This window comes from Diceros bicornis, chromosome 12 (genome assembly GCF_020826845.1).
Source record: "Diceros bicornis minor isolate mBicDic1 chromosome 12, mDicBic1.mat.cur, whole genome shotgun sequence".
Classification (NCBI taxonomy): Eukaryota; Metazoa; Chordata; class Mammalia; order Perissodactyla; family Rhinocerotidae; genus Diceros; species Diceros bicornis.
Window position 1 is genome coordinate 4537870 of NC_080751.1, and position 27917 is coordinate 4565786.

Consider the following 27917-nt stretch of genomic DNA (forward strand, 5'->3'; position numbering starts at 1 on the left):
CTCCCTAAAAGTCCTGTCTCCAAATACAGTCACGCTGGGGTTTAGGGCTTCAACATATGAATTTAGGGGGGGACACCATTCAGTCCATAGCACTGAGGCTCTGAGAAATTGAGTGACTTTCCCAAGGTCATACAATTAAAGAGTACTGGAGGTGGAATTCAACCCAAGGCTTGCCCAACCTGAGCCTGTACACTAACCACTGAACAATCCTGTACCTCATCTAGGATTGGGTCCTGACTCTCCTTTCCTGTAATGGAATTAGACACATCAGTAATCTCGGGCTTCCTTAAGGAGCCTGTGACTGCCAGGTTCTCTGTTCCCCAAGTGAATTCTGGAACTTTGACTTCTGAGAAGTGTTGGGGTAAAAAGAAGGGCCAGCGCCTGGTGTCTGACTCTAAACCAGGGAATGAGGAAACACAGATGAGGATCATGAATGTAAGACCTTCCCAGGGCACCGTAACTTCCCGTGTTTATTACTTTGGTGATGTTCTGGCTGTTGGCACAAAGGAGAAATGAAGGCTGTATGCTTGCAGCTTTGGAGGCCAAGAGGCTGGGGGCACTGGGGAGAGACCTTCCTTCAGAGAGGAAGACGAGATAACCCCTGGGACCTGCAGGCAAAAGGGCACTGAAGAAGCTATGAAAAGGTGTTGGGGTGGCTTAACAGGAGCCCATTAGGTGCAGTGGGGAAAACTGGGAAAATAACAACAAAGATACGGTCTAGGCCTGAAGTCAGGGACCCGGGTCTCCTCCCTGACCTCCACTCCCCAGCTGACCTTTGTTCCACATTTGGACCATAAGGCAGGGGCAACTTCCCTCACCCAAGGGGACCTCCTATGGGACAAGAGTCAGCAGGTCAAAGTCAGCAGGAGGCTCTAGACACCACCCCACTGCAAACTCCAAACCCAGCGGGTTTCCCAGTCCATACTACCCTCGCCTCAGCCACCCCCTCCCTCTGCTCAAGGCTTTGCATAGGCAAATACCAGGGCCTGGGTGAGTGAAAGGGCCCCAGGCAGACGATGGAATCCCTGCCATCTTGGGGGGTAGGGGGCAGTGGCCTGGACAGATCAGGGAGAAGGAGAAGGAAGGAGGCCACCTCCCGGCTTTGTCTCACACCCGCCAGCCCTGCAGGACTGGCTTCTTGCTAATTGCACAGGCAGACTCGGACAACCTCTTTCTCCATCTTTGGCACAGGATTGCTTTGTGCACAACCACAGCTATTCCCTTGGGATGAATTCCTAGAAGTAGAATTGCTGGAAACTCACATTTTGAAGGTTTCAATGCCCCATTGTCTGGCAGCACCTGAGTGCCTGTTACAGTGTCCTTCCATAGCACACAATGATTCTCCACATTTTCCAGATCTCAGCTACTGATCTCCAGTGAGAACAGCCCATAAGTCATAGGCCCAGGTTGTCTAAATCCACCCTAAGAACACAAACAGCTCTTCGGAGCAGTATTTCCCCCAGGTAGTGATCATAAGAATCACTGGAAATGCAAATCAAAGCTACAATGAGATATCACCTTACACTTGTCAGAATGGCTATCATCACCAAGACAAAAAATAACAAATGTTGGAGAGGATGTAGAGACAAGGGAACCCTCATACACTGCTGGTGGGAATGCAAACTGGTGCAGCCACTATGGAAAACAGTATGGTGATTTCTCAAAAAATTAAAAATAGAAATACCATCTGATCCAGCTATCCCACTACAAGGTATTTATCCAAAGAACTTGAAATCAACAATGCAAAGAGATTTATGTACCCCTATGTTCATTGCAGCATTATTCACAGTAGACAAGATGTGGAAGCAACCCAAGTGCCCATCAACTGATGAATGGATAAAGAAGAGGTGGTGTATATATACAATGTCCTACTTCTTAGCCATAAAAAAATACAAAATAGTCCCATTTCCAACAACATGGATGGACCTTGAGGGTATTTTGTTAAGCAAAATAAGCCAGACAGAGAAAGACAAACACCACATGGTTTCACTCATATGTGGAAGATAAACAAACACATGGATAAAGAGAACAGATTAGTGGTTACCAGAGGGGAAGGGAGTTCGGGGTGGGCGAAAGGGGTAAAGGCACACACATATATGGTGATGGATAAAAATTAGACTATTCGTGGTGAGCACGACGCAGTCTATACAGAAACTGATAAATAATAATGTACACCTGAAATTACACAATGTTATAAACCATGATGACCTCAATACAATAATTGGAAAAAAAAAGAAAAAAGAATCACTGGAGAGCTTGTTAAAAGCCTTAGATTCCTAGACCTTCACTGAGATTTTAAGAATTGGATGTTCTAGAAGGGAACTGGGAATCTATATTATTATTATTATTATTTTGTATATGTGTGAAGATTAGCCTTGAGCTAACATCTGTTGCCAATCCTCCTCTTTGTGCTGAGGAAGATTGGCCTCAGGCTTACATCTGTGCCCATTTTCCTCTACGCCACCACAGCATGGCTTGATAAGTGGTGTGTAGGTCCGCGCCCGGGATCCAAACCTGTGAACCCCAGGCTGCCAAAGCAGAGTGCGTGAACTTAACCACTATGCCACCGGCCTGGCCCCCTCTATATTATTTTTAACAAGCATCCTAGATCAATCTTATGATCAGTCAAGTTTGAGAAACTCTGCTCTGTAGGAAACATACTGAGAAGATACGACTCCTAGGATATTTTTAGTATCACATACAGCCTTTAGCTTGTTGGGAACACAGAGATCCCAGCAGAGAAGGAACATGACACAGACCCTGCCCTCAAGGGGCCACTATGAGGGATGGAGAGGGCAAACCCAAGGAGATGTTCAGTCTCTCTGGGCTTCAGTTTCCTCTTGTGTAAACAGGGACATTAATAAGGCATTCCTCCTGGTGGGGGTGCTTCTGAGGGTTGAATGAGAAGACGGCACATGAAACACATAGTGTGTGCACACAATAACTATCAGCTAGCTCTCCCTGAGGTGGTGCTGTGGCTGATGTGGTTGCTGCCAGCAGACAGAGAAGGTGGCGAAGCCTAGCCAGGATCCCTGGTGTGAGCAAGGAGCATGGTTTCTGAGCACCTGAAGGACAGGTAAGCAGGCTGTGGCCAGAGGTCTCAGAGGTGGGAGAGGGTGGCGTGTGGAGTAGGAGCTGCTGAGATGTGGGTGGCTGGACCTAGAGAATGGGAGGGGACATCTGCCATTCTTTCTGGCTGTTGATCACTTCCTGCATTTGGGGCATTCTCCACCTTATGAATCCTGGCGTGCATTCACAGAAGCCAGATGAGGCCTTCCCCGTTTCCCTTGCAGCTGGGGTGCAGGCATTCTGCCGGTCAGATGCCCGCATGCTAGACTGAATCTGAAGCGGGCACCGAGGGGCATCCACCTGGGGGAGGGGGTGACAGCTATATCCTGTTTCCAGAGGTGGAGGAGGCTGAGACCCTCGTGGCACCACTCAGGGTCTGGATCCGCCTGTTGGCAAGTGGTGGTGTCTGCACCCAGAGGTGCCTCCACTAGGCCAGCTTGGTGTGACCTTTGGGACTTTGCTCCTAGCTGGTTCTCTGGCCCTCCTGGAGATGCAGTGAGCTACAGAATATTTTTAATAAATTATTTTTCAGCCGACACTAGCTGGGTCAGTTTCTCTTCCTTTCAGTTAAGAACTCTAATTTAGAGATGAAATCACAGCCCCAGTTGGATCACCACACAGATGCCAAGAAGCCCAAACCGTGAGGCCAGGTGTAGATGTTTCCTGGGAAGGGGAGACCAGGTAGAAATAAGTGCCACAGCTTTATATTTCTATACTCTTGGGACATTTTTATGACAAGCATAAATTATTTTTATAATTAAAAAAATCAGTCAATATAGAGAGAAAGAAAAAAAGAAGGAAGGAAGGGGAGGAGGACAGGGTGACCTGGATTTCAAATATGAGGAAGCACTGGGAGACAGATGCCCTAGGGGAGGGTGGGGCCCTGGGAGTGGGAGGCCAGGCAGAGGGGCGGAGGTGTGCGGCCACCACAGGGCAGCCAGGTTTCCCTCAGCCAGGGAAGCAGGGAGAAAAGTGGGACAAGCCAAAAGTGTGCTGATAATACAAGGATTCCTCTTCCAGGGGAATGGGAATCCACAGGGACATAGGATGGGGTAGAAAGAGGGAAAGAACTTTCTGAACATGAGATTAGGGCCAAGTGGTGGCATGAGGACAGGCCTGAACATAAGGGGCTGGGGAGGGGAGACCTGGGGCTGGAGAACAAGGTCCTGTGAGGGGTAAGGGAGGATATTTGTACCCGAGCAGGTGGTCAAGTTAGAGGCCCAAGAAGTTCCTAGAGGAAAGGCCTGGGGCCAATTGAATGCTGTCTCTGGTTGGGTTAAAGTTAATGTCAGGGGCAATCTTGAAGGAAGGCGGTTGGCAATAGGGAGGGAAGGGACCCTCCTGGGCTGATGAATGAAGGAGCTGTTGGGGCTGGTTTAGCACAAGCTGGCAGAGACCCCTCTTCCTCCCCTGCCTGTTGCCCTCCCAGGCCTGCTGATTCAGCTGACTCTGGTGGCAGCTGTCATGGGCTGACAGATGGAGGGGCAAACAGATAGACAAGCTTCCTAAGAGGGGTCTCTGGCCTCTGTCCCTCCCTGGTGCATGATCATTTATTGCTGTAGCTTCAGACGTTTGTGACAGAGCCTCCCTCTATGTCCCTTGAAAGTGGATACTAAGCTCGCTGTGGAGTTTGTCTCTGTGTTTCTCTAGATGACAGTGCACTGGCTTTCATCAGTTCTCCAAGGGTTGGGGTCAGGACCTGAAAGTTGAGGTTGGCTTTTTCTGGCCTCTAGGGTAATGTGCACAAGCCAGCACCACCCTGCTTCCCTCTGCCCCTGCCAAGGTAGTGGGCCTCTGTCCCCCACACCCTGCCCTTCCCTGTTCTGGAAACTCTGCTCACAACAGATTTGGTCATGTCAGAGCTCTGTCTAAAACCCTTGAGAGACTCCCTGTGGCACCGTGAATGGAGACCAAACGCTTCTTGCTGCTGTGTAAGATCAGGCCCCTACCCACTTCTCCAGCCCAGCTCCTCCATTTTTCCCACAGACTCACCCACACTCACCTTCTCTCTGTGGTTCCAACGTGAATTGGTGCCCCAGGTGGCCCATCCTGCACCCTGCTGACTTCAGGAAATTTCAGTTGGAAAAAATTTAGATCTTTACTCAGTCCTTAGAGAATATGACAAAGAGGGAGGACACTCAATGTATAGCAAAACACAGTAAAAAAAAAAAAAAAAAAAGAAGAGAAAAGAAAAAAGTACTCTCCTATATGTATATTTCAAAAAGAAAAAAAAAATTTACCATCCTTCCCAAAATCCACTCTCTTTATCTCTGCAACTGGCAATGCCCTCTTCACAGACGGTGCAAGCACACCTTCCTTCCTCAGACCCAAGCCCTCACCCGTCCACCTCAGCTCCTTATTATGCAGATCACTTCTTCAGCTTCTTCAGCTTCTTGTCTTTAAACTTGATCCATTAGCCCACCACCCAGATTACACCCATGAGAGAGCCCAGGAGGTTTCCCAGGATGCAGGAAGCCTGGGTAAGGCTGGGGCAGGGGGCAGGGTGCAAACACTTATAATGTTACTTGGCTTCTTTCGTCCCTTTCTAGTCTCACACAGGCTTCTTCTTATCCGGGGCTGTGGACTTGCCATTCTTCTTCTGGAACACTCTGATCCCCTTCCTCCCTTTTCCTTCAGGCCACAGCTTAAGTGACCCTCAGCAGGGGTCCCAGACCAGGGCAGTCTGTCCCCCCACCACACTCTCAGGACTCCCACCATAATTAAGTCTACAGGTTTATTTCAGAGCTGGACTATAGACTCCCACTCAACTGTAGGCACTTTTAAATGGGCAGTGACTGTGTCTGTTCAGTTCATGGCCAAATTCCAAGTGCCCAGCCTACACTTGGCACATTGCAGACTGTCAAAAAATGTTTGTTGTAGCTGTATATGCAAATCTTACTCATTCTTTACCGCCTGCTCAAAGGCCCCCACCTCTCTGCAAATAGCCTTGGTCTCTCTCTAAAAGGCCCATGGCCTGCTCCTTTCCTGCCCATTGGACACCCACCACCAGACTGAGACTGAGCACAGTGTCCTGAAGCCCCTTCCCTGTTTATCTGCAAACAACTCCCTTCTCTAAGTGCAGATGGAGTACCAAGGACTCTTCTCTGGGTACCTTTGACCTTGCCTTCACCTTACTGGGTCCTTTCCTCTGTTTATCTTCCTGAGGGGAGGAGGGCATCTATTCCCCCTCCCCCCAGCTCTGCACCCGGCGGTACATGCCCCCATTACCTACACCCCCCAACTCCCTTTTTAGGCTTCCTTCTTCAGCTCAGAGCCCGGGAGCCAGGCATCTCTTGTTCCTGCTGCTTCCTTGTTCCTTTCTCCTAGGACTGGTGGGCGGAGACGGTATGGCCTTCTACCTCCCCCTTAGGAGAGACTGGGCACTGCGCCTCCATCCCCATATCCTGCCTTATAGGTGTGGCGGGCCCTGAGATTACCCTCCCCACCTTTACCAACGGAAAAGCTGAGACCAAAGCGGAGATGGATACTGGGCCTTGGGCCAAGGCCATCTAATTATGTACACAGGACCAAAGCCCTCAGTCCCCTCAACCCGGTTCTCGCCGCTATAGGGACCGGAGCAGTCGTCCCACGGGGAAGGGCGACCCCTGGTGGTGAAGAGAAGCGTGGCGGCCTGTCCCTCATCCCCAGGACAGGCTGACCGAGGAAGGGGCGTGGCCTGCAGGACCACGGACACAGGATTTCATTATCACCTGTTATTGATGCAAGCACCTTGCTTTGAAAATCGGCAGAAATCTGTGAGGTCCAATATAAATGCAAGATTTTAAAAATATGTACAAACAATATTAAAAGTCTTAAAGATACAAATTCAACCATAATTCCATTATAGATGGAAGGTATTATTACAACAATGAATTTCTGTTTATGATTTTTAAATGCCAGTTTTAACAAACTTTTATTGAAAACATTCACGTGCTAAGGATATCTCTGCTAAAATGGGAATCTTGCTGTTGCATCAAGATGTGCAACCAGTATAGATGCAGGTACTTCCATGTATAGAATATGCATGTTCCTGGGTTGCTCTCAAGGCCCTGAAGGCGAAAGAACCCAACTTTTGGTGCACCTTACCCTTAGCCACACTCCCTGTAATGACCTAATAACACTTCCCTATGACTTTAACTGCACCCTGCCAGCTGGATCTTCAGGAAGCAGGGAGAGGCATGAAATGGCTTTAGGCACACTGCAGGCAAGTCATGCGGGCTCTTACTGATTCAAGAGTCTGGTGTGAAGCTGGGGAATGCAGAAGCTCACTGTCACAGGAGAGAATGGACTCTTATTAAAGAGTCCAGGGACTGGGGCAACAGCTGTCTCCAAGTTTCTATGGTACCTATCTCTCATGTCTAGGGGCAGAGGAGCTACTCAACAAAAGGCTGGTTGTCTTAACAGAAATACTTGGAAAAACAAGTCTTGGAGAACTTCCCAGGTAGTAAGGGGCATGCTTAGAGACCACCTGACCAATTAATGTGAACCCCACTCCTGCTACCAAGAGATTCTGGGCAATCTACTTTGAATATCCTTTCTGGAGTTGTTTGTAATTGCTCGAAGATTAAGTGGAATATTTCTAGGAAGTAGCTCATCTCCATCTAACTATAGAAGAATGAGATCTCACTGACTGATTATAGGGTCACGGCTATACCTTCTCAGACTGGCTATTTTCCTACCTACCATGATGATCAGGGACACAACAGTATATGACCAGATCAGAAAGTGTAAAAGCTGAAAATGGCTTGGAGACAGAAAGTTCACTGTGTTGCTGGCCACTGTGGTGTCACTGCTCCCAATGCAGGTGTAACCTGAATCCCCACTTGGAAGCCAGAAATCAGCTGAGAAGAGGCCTCAGGAGAGAGACTGCCCTGGCCCTGGAGGGCAGATGAAGTGGGGCCTCAGCACAGCTCATCCCACACAGCAGGCTGGACTCCTGAATTCCTGACTTGCACTGAAGGGTTTGGGTAAGTCCCTTCTGTAGCACCTCAGAGGAACTTTGTGCAACCTGGAGAGTTGAGACAAGAGTTCTGGCGCTTGACGCTGAGGTGTGAGCAGGGCACTTTAAGAGAGCATACCGAATGCGCGTGCCCTGGTTATTACTTCCTGGCAGCCCCTCAGCTTTACCTGGCTCTGCCACGTAAAGCTGATGCCTGGGGCCAGGGCGTTGAGCGCGGTCAGACACCGTGGCCCGAACATCAGGACCTACATCCCAGGACACGGAGGACCCAGGCCTTCCCTGGGCTTCTCCAGACCTGCAGGCCACACAGGGACCCTAACAGGCTTAGTCCTCCCTCAGGGTCCGGGCTCCTCCTCCCTCCAGGAAAAGGGAATTCGTTCCAGGCGATGGAGGAGAGGTCATGGAGGCGCACTCTGCGTCTCTCCAAGGCAGCCGGCCCAAGCCCCACCACCAGCCCCTTCCCCTGTTGCCCCAGCCTCATTGGGATGGTGGAGCTCAGGTTTGCGGAGAAGGGCTCAGGCCGGCGACCCCTCGGTGGAGCAGAGTCTGCAGAGGCGGAGGGGCCGAACTTTCGGGGAGAGAAGACCGCCTTCTCCCTAACAGGGTAGCCCCCACCAGCGACCGGGATCCCACAGCACAGCACTCTCTCTTCCAGTTGGGAGCATCCCTCTCCCCGAGGCCCCGCCCCGCAGCCCACTGCCTGCTGGGATTTGTAGTCTGTGGGGGCGGGGCTAGTACGGCTGTCGCGTGCGTGTGTGTGTGTGTCTGTGAGTGTCTCCTGAGGTCCTCTGTGGCGTCCTTGTCCTCCTGACCTCGACCCCAAGGGCCCACTGGACCTGGGCTTGGAATAGCAATCGCAGACCGCAGCTCCCGAGGCTCCGCCCTGAGCCCACTGGGATTTGTAGTCCAGCTGAGGCTCTGGCCTGCGTGGGGCGGGGGGGTGGGGTCCCACTGGAGTCCACCGTGTGCCTGCCTGACTCCTCGTTTTTGTCGCGGTCCCTGGTTCTGGACAGTAGGCCTGGTGTCGGGTTCGTAACTCCGGCCGGGCTCCACTTGGCCCTTCCCGCCGGCCCGCTGCCCCCGCGGTGTATCTGCGGCGCCTGCAGGACCAGCCTCTCGGATGGGCAAACTGAGGCACGAAGAGGGGCGCACTCTGGCCTGGGTCCGCCCTCCTGTCGGCTGAGGCAGGCCCGAGTAGAAAGGCCAGAGAAAAAGGCGTGAGTGAGGACGTGGCCCGGGAGGCCCAGCCCAGGCCTGGTGGGCAAGGCTGGGCTAGGGTCCAGAGCCCTCTCACTTCTTAAGAGTCTTCAATCAATGGTCTCCCAAAATGATGGGCAGACACCCCCCCCCCACCAGGATTGTCTGGGCCCATTATAGCTGATTACCTTACAGGGTTGATGAATAAAAGCTTTTATTTGCCAAATCTGGCAACCCTATAGAGGGAGCCCAGGGAGGGAGGAAGTTTCTTGTGACCAAGAAAACCAAGAAAAGGGGCGACCCTGGCTCACAGGTTTGCTTTGGGGGTCAAATAAACCGGAGTTTGCCCGTGGTATGTGGGGGGGGGGGTGGGAATGTTTTGTAAACTGTAAAGCCCAGGGCATGGGTGAGGTGTTATCACTGTCAGGATCTGAACTCAAGCACTGGAGAAAAGGCTCTGGGCCTTCAGGATCTGCACTTTAAAGGGGAAGGTACACTTACCACAGTTATGTAAGATGTCCCCATTAGGAGAAGCTGGGTGACAGAAACATGGGACCTCTCTATACTACTTTTTTTTTAAAGTGGGGTGCAAATGGGTGAAGGATGGTGTTACCACTCAAAAGTTACAAAGCCTTTTGTTTTTTTGTTTGCTGCCCAGCTTCACTGAGTGTACAATCAATGCTTTATGCACACAGTTGTGCTACCATCACCACAGTCTAATTTTAGAACATTTTCATCACCCCAAAAAGAAACCTGTACCCAGGGGCTGGCCCAGTGGCACAGCGGTTATGTGTGCGCGCTAGGCTTCACTGGCCTGGGATTTGCAGGTTCGGATCCCGGCGTGAACTGGTACACCACTTGTCAGGCCATGCTGTGGCGGCGTCCCATATAAAGTAGAGGACGATGGGCACAGATGTTAGCCCAGGGCCAGTCTTCCTCAGCAAAGAAGAGGAGGATTGGCATCCGACGTTAGCTCAGGGATGATCTTCCTCACCAAAAGAAAAAAAGAAACTTGTACCCATTAGCAGTCACCCCCTAAAACCGCCACATTCCCTCCAGCCTTAGACACCACTAATCTTTCTATTTCTATAGATTTGCCTATTCTAGACTTTTCATGAAATCATGTAATATGTGGTCTTTTTTGATTGGCTTCTTTCACTTAGCGTGATATTTTAAAAACTCATCCAGGTTGTAGCATGTACAGTATCAGTACCCCATACTATTTTTACTACTTCTTGTGAGTCTATATTTTGAAATAAAATTTTTTTTTAAAAGCGAGTTATCGGGGCCAGCCCTGTGGCTTAGCGGTTAAGTGCGCGCACTCCGCTGCTGGCGACCTGGGTTCAGATCCCAGGCGCGCACCAACACACCGCTTCTCCGGCCATGCTGAGGTGGCGTTCCACATACAGCAACTAGAAGGATGTGCAACTACGACATGCAACTATCTACTGGGGCTTTGGGGAAAAAAAAAGGAGGAGGATTGGCAAAAGATGTTAGCTCAGAGCCCGTCTTCCTCAGCAAAGAAAAGAGGAGGATTAGCACGGATGTTACCTCAGGGCTGATCTTCCTCACACACACACAAAAAAAGCGAGTTATCTAGAGGGTAAGCAGAGGTAGCTCCTTGTATGTGAAAGGACTCACAGCTGGCACAAGCATTCAATGCTGAGAGCAGGGTAGGCTTTGGGAGAGGAGGAGGGAGAGCAAGGCCTGGCCAGGAGGAGGGCCCTGACTCCGCCCAGCTCCACCTCGGGAGGCGGTGTGCAGTGAGGGAGGCGGTGTGCAGTGAGGGAGGCGGTGTGCAGTGAGGGTCGGGAGGGGAGACGTGGAGTCCCACTACCTGGCTCCCAACCCATCTGCCGCTTACTAAGCGGGTCCTGGAGCCAGTTATGTTGACCTCACTTTGCCTCCATTTCATCATCTGTAAAATGAGGATAATAAGAGTATCTACTTTAAGGGGTAAACGGGAGGATCAAATGAGAAAATCATAAAAAGAACAGCGCCTGGCATATAGGACCAGCACTCAGTAGTGTTAGCTCTTATCATGTCCTTACAGTGGTGATGAGGACCCAGAGTGACCCTGGCCTTGAGGGGGTTTGTCCTCTTGTGTCCTTCCTGGGGACCAGCCCCTCCTGCCCCCGTCACCCAGTGCCCTCCCCAGCACCACAGTGCTCCACCTGAGCTCCTAGCCTGCTCATTCATGCTGTACCGGGCAGTCCCCCTTTCCTAAGAGTCCCCGAGGAATTCCAGGATGTTGCTGTCCAGTATGCCTCTGGGCACCCAGCAATGATTTTTGAAAAAACAACAAACTTTCGGATCTTGAGCTTTATTAAGAAAATATTAATTTTCTCCTTCCAGACTCCTGGCCATTCCTCAGAGCTAGTTGAAATGGTCTAGAAAAATTCATTGCAGATCAAATTTAAAGGCTAGAAGCATTCTGAGTCAATGCCTTCAGAGAAATATTTTAGGGAATTTGATGTTGGAATTTTTAGGTATTGCATCAGATCCCTGTCAGCCCCCTGGCTAAGGAAATGCAACAGCTCAGCCTGAGCTGCACCTCTGGACTCGGGTCAGAGGAGCCAGAAGGGACTCTCCTGTCTAGTACGTGCATTTTACAGACAGGAAACAGGCCAGAGGGGCTGGCCCCATGGCGTATCGGTTAAGTGCGCGCGCTCTGCTGCTGGCGGCCCAGGTTTGGATCCCGGGCGTGCACCGACGCACCGCTTGTCAAGCCATGCTGAGGCCGCGTCCCACATAAAGTGGAGGAAGATGGGCACGGATGTTAGCCCAGGGCCAGTCTTCCTTGGCAAAAAGAGGAGGATTGGCATGGATGTTAGCTCAGGGCTGATCTTCCTCACACACACACACACACACACACACACACACACACACACACTAAATAAATAAATAAAAAAGAAACAGGCTCAGAGAGGGCCATATGGCAGGGTCGTTAGAAGCCAGGTTGGGAACTCATTTAGGAAGAATCCTTTGCAATTTCAGGAAATTCTTAGCCCTGGAAATCAGTCCATAGCCCAGGTCCACGGACACGGAAGCAGAAAGCTGGCTGTCTTGGGCAGCCCCAGACCCTTGGCCAGAGCCCAAGCAGCCAAGCCCCAAAGTCAGTGTCTGATGCCTCCTTCTCCTGGTTTCCTGCAGCCAGATGCTTGTCCTAGAAGTAGGAGTTTATTAATAACAATGGTAAAAGGACCTTGCATGTGTCTAGGCCTTTATCTTTTTTTTTGGTGAGGAAGGTTAGCCCTGAGCTAACATTCGATGCCAATCCTTCTTTTTTTGCCGAGGAAGATCGGCCCCAGGCTAACATCTGTGTCCATCTTCCTCTACTTTATATGGGACACTGCCACAGCATGGCTCGACAAGCCGTGCGTCGGTGCGCGCCCGGGATCTGAACCTGCAAACCCTGGGCAGCCAAAGCAGAGCGTGCGAGCTTAACCACTGCGCCACTGGGCCGGCCCAGGCCTTAATTCTTTTCAAAGAGCCTCCCATAGGTCATCGCATGGGATCCCCACAGTCCCCCAAGGTAGGGGGGCTAGGGTTATTGTCCTTGCTTCACAGGCAAGGAACCTGTGGCTCAGAAGGTTTAAGTGACTGTCCCAAGGCGACAGAGGCTGGGACAGTACTAGAATGTGGGGATTTCGCTCTCTAATCTGTTAATATATTCAGTAAAAAAATTTTGGGGTGTCTATTACCTGCTGGGTGCTCTGCTGGGTGCTAGGGTCACAAGGATGATCTGACATGGTCCCTGGGCTGGAGGAGCTAACAGTGAGGTGGAGGATGGCACACAGGGAGCAGATGATAAAAAGTGATGGTGAGGAAACTTTCTGAGGGTGTGGAGGGTTTTATATCTTGGTAGGAATGCAGATTACATGGGTGTTTGCATATGTCAAAACTCATTGAACTATACACTTATGATTTGTGCATTTCACTGTCAATTTTACCTAAAAAAATGCAGAAAATGGGAATGCTCTGGGAGGATTATGCCTGGCAGGGCCTTGGCAGGGCCCAGCTGTTGGGAAGCAGGCCAGGGCTGACTACGTTTGCCATGCATACAATTCCACCTTTGCTAGTGGGGTGTGGCTGAAAGCTTTCTCACAGAGGCTGTAGACCCAGATGGCCCAGTGGCCTTGACGCCCAGGGCACCTGGGGAGCAAGGAGGAGGGAGTCAGGGAACACTGCATGTTTCAGAGGAGGGATATTTAAGCTGGGTCTGTGGGTGAGCAATTGGTCAGAGGAAGGTGGACAAGCGGAGGGAGCGAGGTTTCTAAGCATTCCTCAGTGGAGTGTGGTTGCCCGATGTTGCCCAGATGGAAAGGGGCAGAACCAGGCTTTGAATTGTTTCCCTTACCCCAAGCCCCATCAGTGGACCTCAGAGAAACTCATGCTGGTTGGGATTTTGGAGGCTGCTGCCCAAGAAAGGAAAAAGTCCTCTAACCACTGTGTCAGGGGGCAGCGCCATGTCCTGATCCTGATGCCTTTTGTCAGCAGACATCTTTCCTGGTTTGCCTGCTGCTCATGGCTCTCTCCATTCAGAAGCCAAGGCAGAAGTGCAGACCATCTTCTGCCGGACTCACTGCAGAATGCCCGGCCTCCTGGTGCAGACGCTGGCTGGCCTGTTGTCCTCTGAATAAAGAGCAGGGTGAAGTGTTGCAGGTCTAGCACGGGCTTTGAAGCCAGCCCAGCCTGGGTTAGAATCCTGATTCTGCTCCTGAACTGGCAGTGTAACCTTGGACAAGTCACTTACCCTCTCTGAGCCTCTCTGAGACTTCATCTATTAAGCAGAATAATGATGGTAGGCAGGAGGACTGAACGAGATCACGTTTAAAGCGCCGAGGACATAGTAGGCACTCAAGGAACAGTGGCTGTTACAGCTTGATTGAAGCCAAGGATCTATCAGTTGAATGGGTTGTGACCACTGCAATCCTCCCGTGAAGTTTCCGCATAGCATGGTTGTCTGTAGCTTCCTCAGTACCCGCCCCAGTTCTAGGTCCCGCTCGGCGCCCCAACTGCCCGGGAGGGAGGATTGCGGGGGCGGGCTCAGCAGCGCCCCCCGGGGGCTCTGGCCGGCCGGGCCCCTCCCTCTGACTCACTCCGGGCGGCCTCCAGCCGCTCACGTCGTGGGGGGGGGGCGCGGGCGGCGGGCACTGAGGCCAGAGCTACCGGGCGAGGCGCTGCAGGCAAGTAGCTCTTTGGGGTCTGACCACCGGGCGCCTGGGCTCCCCCAAAGGGTCGGAGGGGCTCAGCCGGTCCCGGGTCGCCTCCTCGGGACGCGCCCCTCCCCCTTCTCCTTTTAGGGGCGCCCCCGCGTGTCTAATCACGTCTCCTTGTTTCCCGTAGGGAGGGCGGGTCCGTGCTAAAGAAATGCTTTATTTTACTCCATTTGGGACAAACTCGGAGCGTTCCTGCTGGGGGAGAACGGACGGGGAGGGAAAATGTGAGTCTGGTAAAGAACAAGTTTTAGAGTCTGGTTACCAGATAACGTCCTTAAGCGTGTGCATTGTTGGAGTTTCGAGGTGCTTAGGACTCCCAGGCTGAGTGACCTGCTCTTTTGCTTCGCTGTTAATTTGTAAACCTCTTTTCATTTCTGTGGTGATGGGGTCACCTTTATCCCTGTGCCCTTGGTCGGTGCACAGAGTCCGGAACCTAAGAGCCACCGGTATAGACCGGTCACCAGAGTCGATGGAGGTGGGGGCGGGACGAGGAGGAGTAATTTGTGGTTTAACTTGCCGTCCCTCTGCCGCTGCACCATGAGGGGAGGAGGGGGCAGGGGCGTTACTTCCTGAGGTGCTGGGCACATATATTGGGGGCCCTAGTAAATTCTCATTGTTGGGAAGAGAAAGAAGTCTAGGTTTATTGAGCATCTATTATTTGCTCGTTAGTTTTACGATCTCATTTAATCTTCACATTTATCTTTACGCCCATTTTACAGATTGGCCCCCCGGGAAGCTCCAGGAGGTTAAGTCGCTTGCCAGGAGAAGCACAGCCAGTAAGTAGCGAAACCGTTCACCTCTTTCCACTGCACCAGGTTATCTGCCCAGCCTGCGGTTCTCTTGGGGACAAAGCCCTGCTGGGATTTCAGCTCACATTACCCTATTTCTAAGGCCAGCAGTTGGGCTGTGGAGGCACTCAGATGCCAGCTAGAGTCTGTGTTCTTTGAAAAGAACATTTAACTTCCCATTTTGCTCTGGTCCAAAAATTTTAACACCTGGATTGATTTAGTTGCACTGCCCCATGGGCTGAGCCTTCTCTCTCACTAACCTGTTGATGAGCCCTGGGCCAGGGCAGGCCTGCATCCAGGACAGGTGGGCCCGAGTCCAGGGCCCAGGAGCCACTCATTTGTGGCTGCATAACTGGGCGCTCACTTTCTCTTGGAGCACGCACAGACGCTGCTTCATCCTTCCTCGTGGATTCAGAAAAGAATGGAAGCTTCCCTTGCTCCTCCCACTCCCTCTGTGACCATAGGCAAGCCACTTGTGGTCTCAGGGCCTCAGTATCCTCCTCTAGAAAGCAAGCAAGCGAGTTGGACCAGCTTAGCTCTAGGGTCCTGTGATGTGATGGAGGCGGATGGCCCCTGGGTCAAGCCAGAGCCACTCTTATTTGCACTGCTGTCCCTCAGAGCGCCCAGTGCCGAGACTGTGACAGTGAGCATCTGGTGGATGAGAAGCTGACCACGGGGGGCCGGCCCCGTGGCTTGGCGGTTATGTGCGCAGGCTCTGCTGCTGGCGGCCCGGGTTCGGATCCCGGGCACGCACCGACGCACTGCTTCTCCGGCCACGCTGAGGCCACGTCCCACATACAGCGGCTGGAGGGATGTGCAGCTATGACATACAACTATCTGCTGGGGCTTTGGGGGGAAAAATAAGTAAGTAAATAAAAAAAAAAAAAAAAAGAGGCTGACCACGGGTAGACTTGAGAGGCATTTGGCATGCAGGGCACAGCAAAGAATGGGTCACGGGCCTCAGCCACTCCCTCAGAACGGAGCTTCAAAAATAATCAAATGTGTGCATTCAGGGCAACGAGAAAGACAAGTCAGGGGAGGAGGGAACAGTCATTGCAGAGGCAGTGGCCACACCCAGGAAATGTGACTAACCTGGTGGAGGCCGGGGCTGGGCAGACGCGCCTGTCCGAGGCTGGTGAGTGGGGACATGGCCTGTTTCGGCTTTCCTGTGGCTCTTCTGCAGGTTCAGATTCAGAGATGCTGACCCTGGCCTGCAGCCGGCTGAGACCACTGCGGGGAGGCCCCCAGCTGGGGTGGACGGGCCTCCAGCCTCCCCGTGGGTGCCTCCGAGGAGCCAGCCTGGCAGCACCACTGCTGGCCCTCAGTGCTGCTCTCCTTCTTGCAGGCCTGTGGGCCTCCCAGCCCTGTCTGCCCGCTCCTGTGGGAGGACAGGCTGGGGCAGGAGCCCAGGGCTGGGGCAGATGAGCGGGACAGCCCAGCAGGAGTAGGAGGGAAGTGAGAAGCTGGGGTGGGGCAGGCTGGGAGGAAGCAGAGCCTGAAAAGCAGAAGTCGAGGAAGAAGAGCTGCTGAAAGGTGAAGTGGGAGGGCGGCTGAGAGAGAGTTGGCCCCTGGGACGGGCTGATCGGGACCCTCTCAGGGCAGGTGAGACCTGGCTGCCAGGTCTGGAGACAGAGACTCACATTTCTGGAAGCTGCTTTGTCCAGGACTGGTGTCCCCCAGGCTGCTGTCCTGGCAGCTGTACGCCAGGCTCCAGGTATATTATCTGATTGGAGCCTCGGAGCTGCTCTGGAGGACGGGTGGGCTGTGCTCACAATGTGATGAGGACCTCCTGGGTCAGGGCTTGTCCTGGCTTGTATGAGAGTTGGTGCCCGACCTCCTGACAGAGGCCACCGCACTGAGTGACCGGACTCCTGAAGGCTCTCAGCCAGCCCGGAGGTGCATTCAGGTTTGCGGATACCTGTCCCTGAGACAGGACCGCGGTGTGACTGTAGATAGGTGGGCTGTGGTGGTTGGGGGAGGGGGCGGAGCAGGCCTGCCGTTTGAATTCAAATACAAGTGGCACAGTCCATTATTTTGCAGATTCAGCGACACCCCAGCTAAGGGTCTGGCCAGTTGCCTGGGGTAGGGGAGGGGGAGGGATGTGGAGATGGAGGAGGGGAAAGGGTGGAGTTCCACTTGCTGTCAGGGGAAGGAGCACTGGTCGAAGAGTTCCCTGACAAGGCCTCTGGACCCAGCTCCTGAGAATGCCGACGTCCAGGCTGGGAGAGGCTGGGAGGATCTGGTGCTGACACTCACCCCTCCACCCTTTCTTGGGGAGAGAGGCAAGGGCTGTTTCATTTCACAACTAAGGGCAAACGGGGCCTGGGAGGTGAGGGGACCTGTTGGGGATCAATGGAATCAGGGTCTAAGAAAGGCAAAGATAGCCCTGGAGGATGTTTGTCATTCTGGCAGCTGTCAAATACTGCCTTAAAGGTGTGCGTAACAGTGACACCCCCCCACTGCCACCCCGTCCCCAGGTGCCCCAGTGTGTCCTCGAAAGCAGGCTCCTGCCTAAGTCAGGGCCATGGGACAGCAGCAGGGCACGCATCCTCCCTCTACCCCCAGCCCCATGGCAGTCTGACAGGATCCCTAGCCCCTGCTTTCTGCCTCCGGGGCTGCTCCAGCCCGCTGCAGTCTCTTGACATCCTGCACTATCTCTCAGGCTCCATCTGGCCTAATAATTGGAGCCCAGCAAGTCCAGTTAATTAAAGGCATTCTCTGAGCACCTGCAGAGTGCCAGGCACAGTGTGAGGATCCAGCTAGATGGAGAGAGGCAAAATATAGTCCCTGCCTGAATGGCCCTTATGGTCTAGTAGGGGAGACAGGCAGGCCCATAACTCACCGCACTATGGCAAATGGGAAAAAACAAAGGCTTTAATGTAAGAGGTATAGAAGAAGCTGCCTTGTGAGATGGTGAGTTCCCCATCACCAGAAGTGTTCAAGAAAAGGATGGTGAAGGTTGCTGTAGAAGGGATTTCTGCGCTGTGAGTATACGTTGCGAGATGGATGCTGAGTAGGATTAGATAAGCATCAAGGCTCCTTCTAATGCTGGATTACAGAATCATCTGAATCCTCTGTGATTCTGTGACATTCCCCATCTAGGGGAAGTTTGTCTGCGGTCCCATTGGGTGTGATGGCTCTCTGCTTCACCACCGCCTCCAGCTACACCATGAGACACGGGTTGTTCTTCATTTCTGTGCTCCCCCACCCCCATTCTGCCCAGTGCCAAGCGGCCAGCGTAGACCTTGAATGGAACTTAACAGACCCTGTCGAGGACTGCTTGAGGAATGAGGGATTATCGGGTGTGTCCCCTGCTCTGGTTGAGACATGAAGCTATCAGGTTATGCTATATGACAGCCTGCAGGAAGGGACTGAAGTGCATGCTCCCAGGTGAGAGGGCTGGGAGAACTCCCAGAAGAGGCCGAGGCCATGGAATGTCCTGGAAGTTTCCTCGGACAGCTGGGGCTTGAAATGGGCCTGGAGGGGTGGTGGGGCTTTGATGGACGAGAGGGTGGAGGTGCGCACTGAGGAAGCTCAAGGAGCTGTGGCTTGGGCTGGAGGCCAGGTATCAGGAGGACCCTCACTGGTGAGAGCCTGGAGCAGAAGGCTGGGGGGCAGGGGTCTGATGGGGCAGCAGGAGTTTCAGCCCTGACCCAGCGTTAGACTCACCTGGAATGTCTCAAACACTGAAATCCAGGCTCCACGCCAGAGAGTCTGATTTTAACTGGTCTAGTATGTAGCCTGGGCATTGGGGTTTTTTTAAAGCCCCCCAGATGATGTGCAGGCAAGTGTGAGTTGCCGTTCTGGAGAGAGTTAAAGGGCAGCATCAGAATCACCTGGAACATAGGTTCAAAATGAGGATGCACAGGCCTCACTCCACACTTGTGGAATCAGAATCTCCAGGCCTGAGGCTTGGATCTCTGTTTATAACAAAGATCCCAAGGTGGAGGGTGACAGCCAGGGTGGAGAGCCAGAGTGATGAAGGAGCAGGCAGCCAAACCCCTTTCATCAAAACCTTGCCGTGGTTCTTGGACGCCTGTGGCCCTGGCATGTGGGCTGCCTGCTTTTGAGTTATGCCCTGAGCTCTCACATCAGTAACGCAGAAAAACAGGAAAGCTGACAATTGGCCCTCTTAGTCACACCGTCTCCATTTCCGAGCTCTCCCCCCTGGCTTGGGCTTGGGGCGGCTGCCTCCCCACTTCAGACCTGAGTCACAGGCTGACCTGCCTGTTGCAGGGGATGTGGTCACAGCAAGTGACTCTCTGTAGGATGGAGAACCTTTCAAGGTTCCCTCCTCCAAACCTCCCCCTCATTGCCTACCCGCTTTGGGGAAGTGTGATTCCAAAAAATGCCTTCAGCTATGTTGTAATTTAGGAACGGAAAAGGAAAGTCATAATTCTTTCATGTGGTAATTTACATCCATTACCACTGCTCCCTTGTCTCCCTCTGTTTCTCGCCCCCCCCCCCAAAGCCCCAGTAGATAGTGTCAAGAAGCAGTGCGTCAGTGCGTGCCCGGGATTGAACCCAGGCCTCCAGTAGCGGAGCGCGTGCACTTAACTGCTAAGCCACGGGGCTGGCCCTCCCTCTGTTTCTTACTCAGACTCAACACCCTGTGCTCTCCCACTCATCCCCCAAAGATTCCTCTTCACCCTTCCTGTGTCCCCAGACCCCAGAAATCTCCTAATGGTGCCACCCTGCCTCTTCACCCTGAAATTCCCCAGGCCCTTACCCTGTGTCCCTGGGGCTTACCTTACAGAAACGCTGGTCGGTTGCACAGCATGAATTGTGTTGCAGTGCTTGCTGGTGTAGGCTCAGCATTTTAAGCCAAAAAAAAAAAATCCTCTAGCAATGGGAACATATGAAAGAGACAGTGAGTGAAGTGTAACTACTGCATTTGCTGAATTTTGTGAGATAATATTTTTTTATATATAATATTTTTTAATATTTTATTTTATTATTATTTTTTTCCCCCAAAGCCCCAGTAGATAGTTGTATGTCATATCTGCACATCTCTAGTTTGCTACGTTTTTTTTTTTTAAATCAGGAATGGATGTAGAATTTTGCTAAATGCTTTTTCTGCATCTATTGAGATGAGTGTGTGTGTGTATATATATATATATATATATATGTATACATATTTAGTTTGTTAACAGGGTGGATTACATTGATTGAATTTCAGATGTTAAACCAACTTTGCGTTCCTGGGATAAACCCCATTTAGTCATGATGTTTTATCCTTTTTATATATTATTGAATTCCAAATGCTAACATTTTATTAATATTTTTTGTATCTATGTTCATGAGGGATATTGGTTTAATTTTCTTTTCTATAATATATTTATCTGGTTTTGTTCTATCAAGATAATGCTGGTAGCATGGGATGAATTGAGAAGTGTTCTTTCCTATTTTTCTGGAAGAGTTTGTGCAGAATTGGTATTATGTCTTCCTTAAATTTTTGGTAGAATTTACCTGGACTTGGAATCTTTTTTGCGGGGGGGAGTTTTTAAGTAAAAGTTCAATTTTTTTAATAGATATTAGAACTATTCAGGTAATCTATTTCTTCTTGAGTGAACTTTCATAATTTGTGTCCTTCAAGGAATTTGCCCATTTCATATAAGTTGTTAAATATATCAGCATAAAGCTTTTGTAATATTCTCTTCATCCTTTTAATATCTGTAGGAACTGTAGGGATATCATCTCTCTTGTTTCTGTATTGGAAATTTGTGTCTCTTCTTTTTCCTAATCAATTTGTCTAAAGGTTCATTCATCAATTTTATTGATTTTTTTCAAAAACCAGCTGTATTGATTTTCTCTATTTTTTTGTTTTTTATTTCTGCTCTTATTTTTATTTATTTTCTTCTGATTATTTTGGGTTTAATTTGCTTTTCCTTTTCTATTTTTTTTTTTTTATGGTGGAAACTTAAGTCATTGATTTTAGACTTTTCTAATGTAAGCAGTTATTGCTTAGAGAGCTGTATTCCAGCCTTGTGCAGTACCCAGAGTTAGGGGTCTGGAAGCAGGAGACAGGTGTAGCTGAGAGGTCACAGCAAGGGGAAGACACTGGCCTGGGAGCCAGAGACCTGATTTTCACTAGCCTCTCACTATCTGTGTCACTTTGGACTTAGACTCTCTGAGCCTCGGTTTCTTTGCCTGCACAATGGATAATCTCCTCCTGGGCTCTTGGAGATGAAGTAGTTGATGAATACGAAAGCACTTGGCCACCTAGAAGGGCCTCCCCAGACCAGTGTGAAGGGTGGTTGTCATGACATTTGTAGTAACAGTGGCTTCTTCTGTCTTTCCAGATCCGGAAACAGCATGTACACACCCATCCCCAAAAGGTAGGCTGTACACCCCATCCCCTCTCACTGCTCCCCTTCTTCACCTCCAAGGGCTGCCCCTCCTCACAGCTCCCTTCATCCACACACCGCAGTCCCCAGGCCTGCCCAGGTCTCTGTGCTAGGGTCCACTCCTCGTGGCCCTGGCCGTGGCCAACCCTCTCCCCTCCCGCAGCGGCTCCCCGTTCCCAGCCTCGGTGCAGGCTCCTGGCCTGCACGTGTGGCGGGTGGAGAAGCTGAAGCCAGTGCCGGTAGCACGTGAGGACCAAGGCATCTTCTTCTCGGGCGACTCGTACCTAGTGCTGCACAATGGCCCAGAGGAGCTCTCCCACCTGCACCTGTGGATAGGTAAGGGAGCTGGAGGGACTGGTGGGGGCCCGGCCTGGGCAGGGCCCGGGGCTGGGATGGGTCTCACGGGCCTTGCCCTGCCACCTCCCACCTGCCCCAGGCCAGCAGTCATCCCGAGATGAGCAGGGGGCCTGCGCCATGCTGGCCGTGCACCTCAACACCCTGCTTGGGGAGCGGCCTGTGCAGCACCGAGAGGTGCAGGGCAATGAGTCCGACCTCTTCATGAGCTACTTCCCACGTGGCCTCAAGTACCAGGTCAGAGCCCACCTCCCGGCACCCCCACCCTGTGGCTTCTCCTAGAGCCAGCCGCCCTTCCAGCTGGTTCTTACCCCTCTAAAGGCCCAGGTGCCCTCGGGGCTGGGTCCTCCCCACCTTTCTGCCTGTCCCGCCATGGGATGGGGTATGGAGGGCTCCGGGCCTCCCGTCAGCCCACTCAGGCTGGCCATCTGGACGGTAGGAAGGCGGAGTGGAGTCAGCATTTCATAAGACCTGCCCAGGGACCACCCCAGCTGCCATCAAGAAACTCTACCAAGTGAAGGGGAAGAAGAACATCCGTGCCACCGAGCGGGCGCTGAGCTGGGACAGCTTCAACACTGGGGACTGCTTCATCCTGGACCTGGGCCAGGTGGGTGGGCAGGGCGGGACTGAGCATGCTGTGCTAGCACCATGTTTTAAGAGGGCAGGGACCAGGAGGCCAGGGGAGAGGGAGAGAAGCTGAGAAGCTATAAGCCCATTCCAAGTGGGACTGCTCCAGCCATTAGACAACATGCTTATATTTGTAAGGACTGAAACCTCCCTTTGCCATCTAGCCACGGCCTCTAACACTGGAGCCTACTCTGTCCTCTTGGAGCCTTTGTAGCTCTGAGCTAGCTGCCTGCCAGACCGTAAATTCATTCACTCATCGGTTCACTTAGAGGATCTATGAGGCCTGCTCTGAGCCAGCACAGAGACTATAATTTGCTTGCCCTGGAGAGGCAGCCAAGAAGGGCCTGTCACTTGCTGTAATCCACAGCAGGATGTGTTGAGGGCTCTAAGAGAGGCAGTGGTGTGTGCTGGGGGAGCTTGGACAGGGAGGGGCCCTCTAGCCTGAGCTGAAGCCCTTCTCCCAGGAAGGTGCCATTTGACTAGACCTTCATTGAGGGGAAATGCCGTTCCAGGTGAAGGGACAGGTGAGCTGAGGCACTGGGCGGGGGAAGGTGCAGACATGCATGTCGACAGCAGGGAAGGGCCCAGCTCTGCGGGGACCCAGGGTGGGGACAGGAGCAATGGGAGCAAAAATTGCTAAGGAGGGTGAGGCCCAAGTCATGAGGAGACTGACTGTTCATCTGAGGAGTCTGGAGCGCATCTTGTGGTGCTGAAGATTTGGGGCAGGAAGATCAACCCAGGAGCTGTTTGAAAGGAGGGCTGGAAGCAGTGAGACAGAGGCCGGGGACCAGCTCGGGAGAGGTGGTGAGGGCCAGGCCTGGCGGGGGCAGGAGGGAGTGTGAGACGCAGGGTCAGTGCCGTCCACCCATTCGTTCACTTAAGAAATATTTATTTTGTGCCTATTTAGGCACATATTTATGTGTCTGTTTCAGCACTGGGCATACAGCAGTGAACAAAGTGAAGTAAAACACAATGCAGCATTCTTGCCTTACAAAGCTTGCTTTCTAGGCCAGGGAGATAGATCATAGACAAGATAAAGACCTGCAAATGTATGCTGATAAGTGACGCAGACAAAAATAAAGCGGGAGGGAGATGGGAGCTGGGCAGAGAAACACTCTTGCAAAGAGTGTTGTCATTAGCATTCTCAGAGAGGCCTCTGCGGCCGCCTCCTGCCTTCTTGAGTGGCTTTGATTGTCTTGCCTCAGGAGACAGTTCTTCAGGACCCCCCCAACACACACTCACACACACACACACACACACACACACTCACACACACACACACACACACACACACACACACACAGAGCCGATGGGCAGGAGGAAGCAGCTGGCTCTAACCCGAGCCTCCCCGCTTCCCTGCCCTGCAGAACATCTTTGCCTGGTGTGGGGGAAAGTCCAACATCCTGGAGCGCAACAAGGCGCGGGCCCTGGCCCTGGCCATCCGGGACAGTGAGCGGCAGGGCAAGGCCCAGGTGGAGATCGTCACTGATGGGGAGGAGCCTGCTGAGATGATCCAGGTTGAGGGGACATTGGGGTGGGCAGCCGGGAGCCTCTACTTGGAAGCCCTGAGAAGCTGGGGGCATGAGGGTGATCGGTGGAGGATGGTGGGGCTGGGGGCATCTGGGGCACCGCTTAGGGCTGTAGCTAGCTTCTAGGATGCCTTGGTGTGATTCACCATAAAGCACCCCTCTGGGCGGATGGATCAGTGGCCTGGCAGGTGGGGTGGGCTGGACCCAGCCTCACTTTCCTCTGCCGAGTGCCCTTGTGCAAGACAGTTTGCCCCACCAGAGGTGGTGAGTGCCCTGGGTGTGATGGGTTGGGAAGGTCCGGGGCAGGTGCCCAGGAATCTCTGGAAACATGGCCTGTCCTCACCCCTGCAGGTCCTGGGCCCCAAGCCTACTCTGAAGGAGGGCAACCCCGAGGAAGACCTCACAGCTGACCAGACAAATGCCCAGGCTGCGGCTCTGTATAAGGTGGGCACTCAGGGCCTGCCCTGGGACCAGGCAGGGGGTGGGAGCCTGGTGCATGGGTTGGGGGTGGGGGCCTGAAGGGAGAGGAGAAAGCAGTGGGAAGGTTGGGCTGGGCGCCAGGGTGGTTTATCCTAGGCTTGGAGTGAGAGGAGGATGGGAAGTGGATGGATGTTAGGCCCTTCTGAGGAGATAAAAATGCCACTTGACGTGATGGAGGTGGGGTGGGGGGGGGGTGGCTGCCTGGGATTTGCCCGTCAGTGCTTTTCCTCCCTGTCCCCTGTCTGCTCCTTGGGCCTGGGGCGATGGTGTAGGGAGGCGTGCTCCTTGGGCAGGGGTTAGGGCTGGTGTTGCAGGGAGCAGGGTGGGATCCTGCACTGCCCATCCTCCCCCAGGTCTCTGATGCCACTGGACAGATGCACCTGACCAAGGTGGCTGACTCCAGCCCTTTTGCCCTGGAGCTGCTGCTCTCTGACGACTGCTTCGTGCTGGACAACGGACTCTGTGGCAAGATCTACATCTGGAAGGGTATGTGTGGTTTCTCCCCTCCAGCCTGAGACCCCTGTGGCTGCTCTGACCCGGGCAGGCTTCTCATTGGAGGGCCCAGCCTGCCTGGATGCTTTCAAAAGACAGCCTCAGGGCTGGCTCCGTGGCCTAGTGTTTAAGTTCATCGCACTCCGCTTCTGCGTCCCAAGTTTGTTCCCAGGCACCGACCTACACTACTTGTTGGTGGCCATGCTGTGGTGGCAACCCACATACAAAATAGAGGAAGATTGGCACAGACGTTAGCTTGGGGCGAATCTTCCTCCATAACAAGACGACAACAAAAAGACAGGCTCAGGGAGCCTGGATGCTCCGGACCTTGAGGCTGAGGGTTTTATCTTTGCTGTTCCCACCCCCTAAATTCTGTTCTGAAACTTTAGCATGCCTCAGAATTACCTGAGGGCCTGTTAAAACAGATAGCTGGACCCCACGAGATTCTGATTCACTAGGCCTGGGGCGGAGCCTGAGGATTTGCAGGTTCCCAGGCCTTGCAGCTGGTCCAGGGACCACGTTTTGAGGCCCACTGTCCTAGAGCACTTCTACGCCTTCAGGGCTGCTGGGACCCCTGACCCTGCCATTGTGCCTTGAGGTGTGACAGAGAGAAATTTTAGCTAAACTAAATCTCACTTTATGCAGTGGGTAGCGAACTGATAGAACTTGTTTTTCCAAGAGATTGTATTAGCTGGAAATAGAAACACTGTTGTGCAGAAGCATGTTCACTTGGTTTGACTCTGAAAATGTTGAAAGAAAAGCTCTGAGTCTCTGAGTATACTGGGAGCCACTTCTCCATGCTTGCCTTTTCTTGAGCATGTCTTTCCTCCCTGACCAGATTATAAACCTCTTGAAAGCAGGAACCATATCTTCTCTAGTGTCTTGACGAAATAGCATTTGGTCAATAAATATTTGTGGGGTCAGCCAGGGCCAAGAGACATTCCCAGCGCCAGCCTGGTCAGGAAGATAGAGAAGTATTAGGTGTCCTAACCATAGCTGCTCCTAGACAATAAATACTCTTGCCTTGGGGAAGGGTGTGGAACATCAAGCAGCATGGCAGGTTTCAAGGGTTAGAGAGTGTGGTGTGTGTATGTGGGGGGGGGTGTGTATGGTGTGTTTGTGTGGGAGGATTGTGCTACTGGAGGTGCGTTTTCCCTCCTGCCACAGGGTGCCTTTCCATGGAACCAATTCCAAGCGCAGGGGGGTTCCCAGACGCCCATGGAAGTGTATTTAGCCTCAACCAAAGAACCGAATCATTTTGGAAAGAGAAATCAGAGGAGAAAAAACAGGAAACCTGGGAGCCAGGAAGCAAAGTATCTCGCGGGTAGCTGGTCAGATTGTAGAGGAAGGATATAGCCCGTTTCATTCCAGATACATTGTAGTGACTGGATTTTTATAGCCTGGCTGGTGCACAGTTCACAACCTTGTTTCCTTGGAAGATGCCTTAAACTGGAGCACACTTGGTGCAGGCAGAGCCTGCAGGAGGGAAGGGATGATTGTGTGCCCTTGCTCCTTACAAGCTCTTCGTGGGCATACTCATCAGGCGGCTGTTGGCTCTCTGGCCTCAGGGGAATAAGATGTGGTAGATCACACCCTTTTGCCCCATTTAGTTTTTACAAACAAGGCTTGATAACAGTACAGTTGACAGACTCAAGAGGTGAAGGGTCCTGGGGGGGAGCCACAGCTTTAGAGTCTGATGCCGGAACACTAGCTCTCCCTTGAGTATCTCTGGGGCCCTGGTGCGAGCAGAGATTTTGTTGATTAGAGGGACAGAAGAGCAATTTTCATCTGCCTTGGAGCTGCCAAGTGGGGAGGAGTCTCAAGGGGCTGACTTTACCCCTCCCAAGAGCTCTGCAGCTCTTAGCACCTCCTGGTCCATTTATCTCAAAAGTTGCCAGCTATTCTGTGGACCCCCTTAAATTTCCTCGGGAAAAATGGGATGTGGGCTAGAAAAGTCTCTGCTCTTTTTAAAAATCTCCTTGCTATGATCCAGGGCGAAAAGCTAATGAGAAGGAGCGGCAGGCGGCCCTCCAGGTGGCTGAGGACTTCATCTCCCGCATGCAGTACTCCCCAAACACTCAGGTGAGGAGACACCCCAGGCCTAAACCCTCCTTCTGGGGCCTCCTGCCCCTCAGACTGGACAAGCAGGGCAGGAAAGCCCTGGGCACAGTCCGGAACAGTCAGGCCTCCCTACCAGCCCCATCCAGTGGGAAAGCAGTTCGCAATTCTTCACAGTTCAAAGTAACTGTTATTTTCTAAGCTGTTGGGCACTCCCCTGGGAGCCTGGAGGCCAGGTGTGTCTTTGGAAAGCTTGTGTGGTTTCCCTGAGCCATTGTCCCTAGCTTGTACCGCCCCTCCTCGCCCCAGCATGGTGACTCCACAGATCATTCTGAGGGATGCTGATAAGGCTCATCTAGAATTGGTGCATCTGTCAAACTGTGCACCCCGGTCCTTGAAGCAGTCTGTTTTCTCAGCTTGTGTCCCTGTATCTTTTTTCTCGTCTCTTGGCTTATCTGGAGGAGCATCCCCGGCCTGGGCAGCATGTGGACTCAGGCCTGGTGCTCAGCACCCTCCTCCATGGCCCCGGCCTTCTCTGGTGGAGGCAGAGGTGGCAACCTTGTGAGCCAGACTTCTCCTCTGCTGTCCCCGCAGGTGGAGATTCTGCCCCAGGGCCGTGAGAGTCCCATCTTCAAGCAATTCTTCAAGAACTGGAAATGAGGGTGGGCGTCTCCCCCTCCAACCTGCTTGCTCCTCCTCCGGCTGCCTGGTCAGTTGCCCCCCGCGATGTTCAATAAAGGCGACAAGTGCTTCCCTGCTCTCTGCCTGCACTGCCTGCCCTGGGCTAATCCTCA

The 27917-nt window shown here is 52.5% G+C and overlaps 1 protein-coding gene across 6 annotated transcripts in view; it reads left to right on the top strand.

Moving 5' to 3' along the window:
• Nucleotides 1-27874, top strand: part of CAPG (capping actin protein, gelsolin like) — a 257079-nt gene extending 229205 nt beyond the window's left edge. Inside the window, exons 2-11 of one of the 6 annotated variants that reach the window (XM_058550794.1) lie at nucleotides 15174-15224; nucleotides 21539-21574; nucleotides 21747-21919; nucleotides 22020-22174; nucleotides 22377-22544; nucleotides 23932-24081; nucleotides 24445-24537; nucleotides 24927-25059; nucleotides 27059-27147; nucleotides 27718-27874. In XM_058550794.1, coding sequence (XP_058406777.1) covers nucleotides 21552-21574; nucleotides 21747-21919; nucleotides 22020-22174; nucleotides 22377-22544; nucleotides 23932-24081; nucleotides 24445-24537; nucleotides 24927-25059; nucleotides 27059-27147; nucleotides 27718-27783 — 1050 coding nt within the window. In that variant the 5' untranslated portion in view covers nucleotides 15174-15224; nucleotides 21539-21551 and the 3' untranslated portion in view covers nucleotides 27784-27874. Of the gene's footprint in view, nucleotides 1-15088; nucleotides 15225-16311; nucleotides 16372-16399; nucleotides 16951-21538; nucleotides 21575-21746; nucleotides 21920-22019; nucleotides 22175-22376; nucleotides 22545-23931; nucleotides 24082-24444; nucleotides 24538-24926; nucleotides 25060-27058; nucleotides 27148-27717 lie in introns of those variants that run through there. The other 5 variants (XM_058550792.1, XM_058550791.1, XM_058550793.1 and 2 more) reach the window with 5 other exon arrangements.
• Nucleotides 27875-27917: the final 43 nt, after the last annotated feature.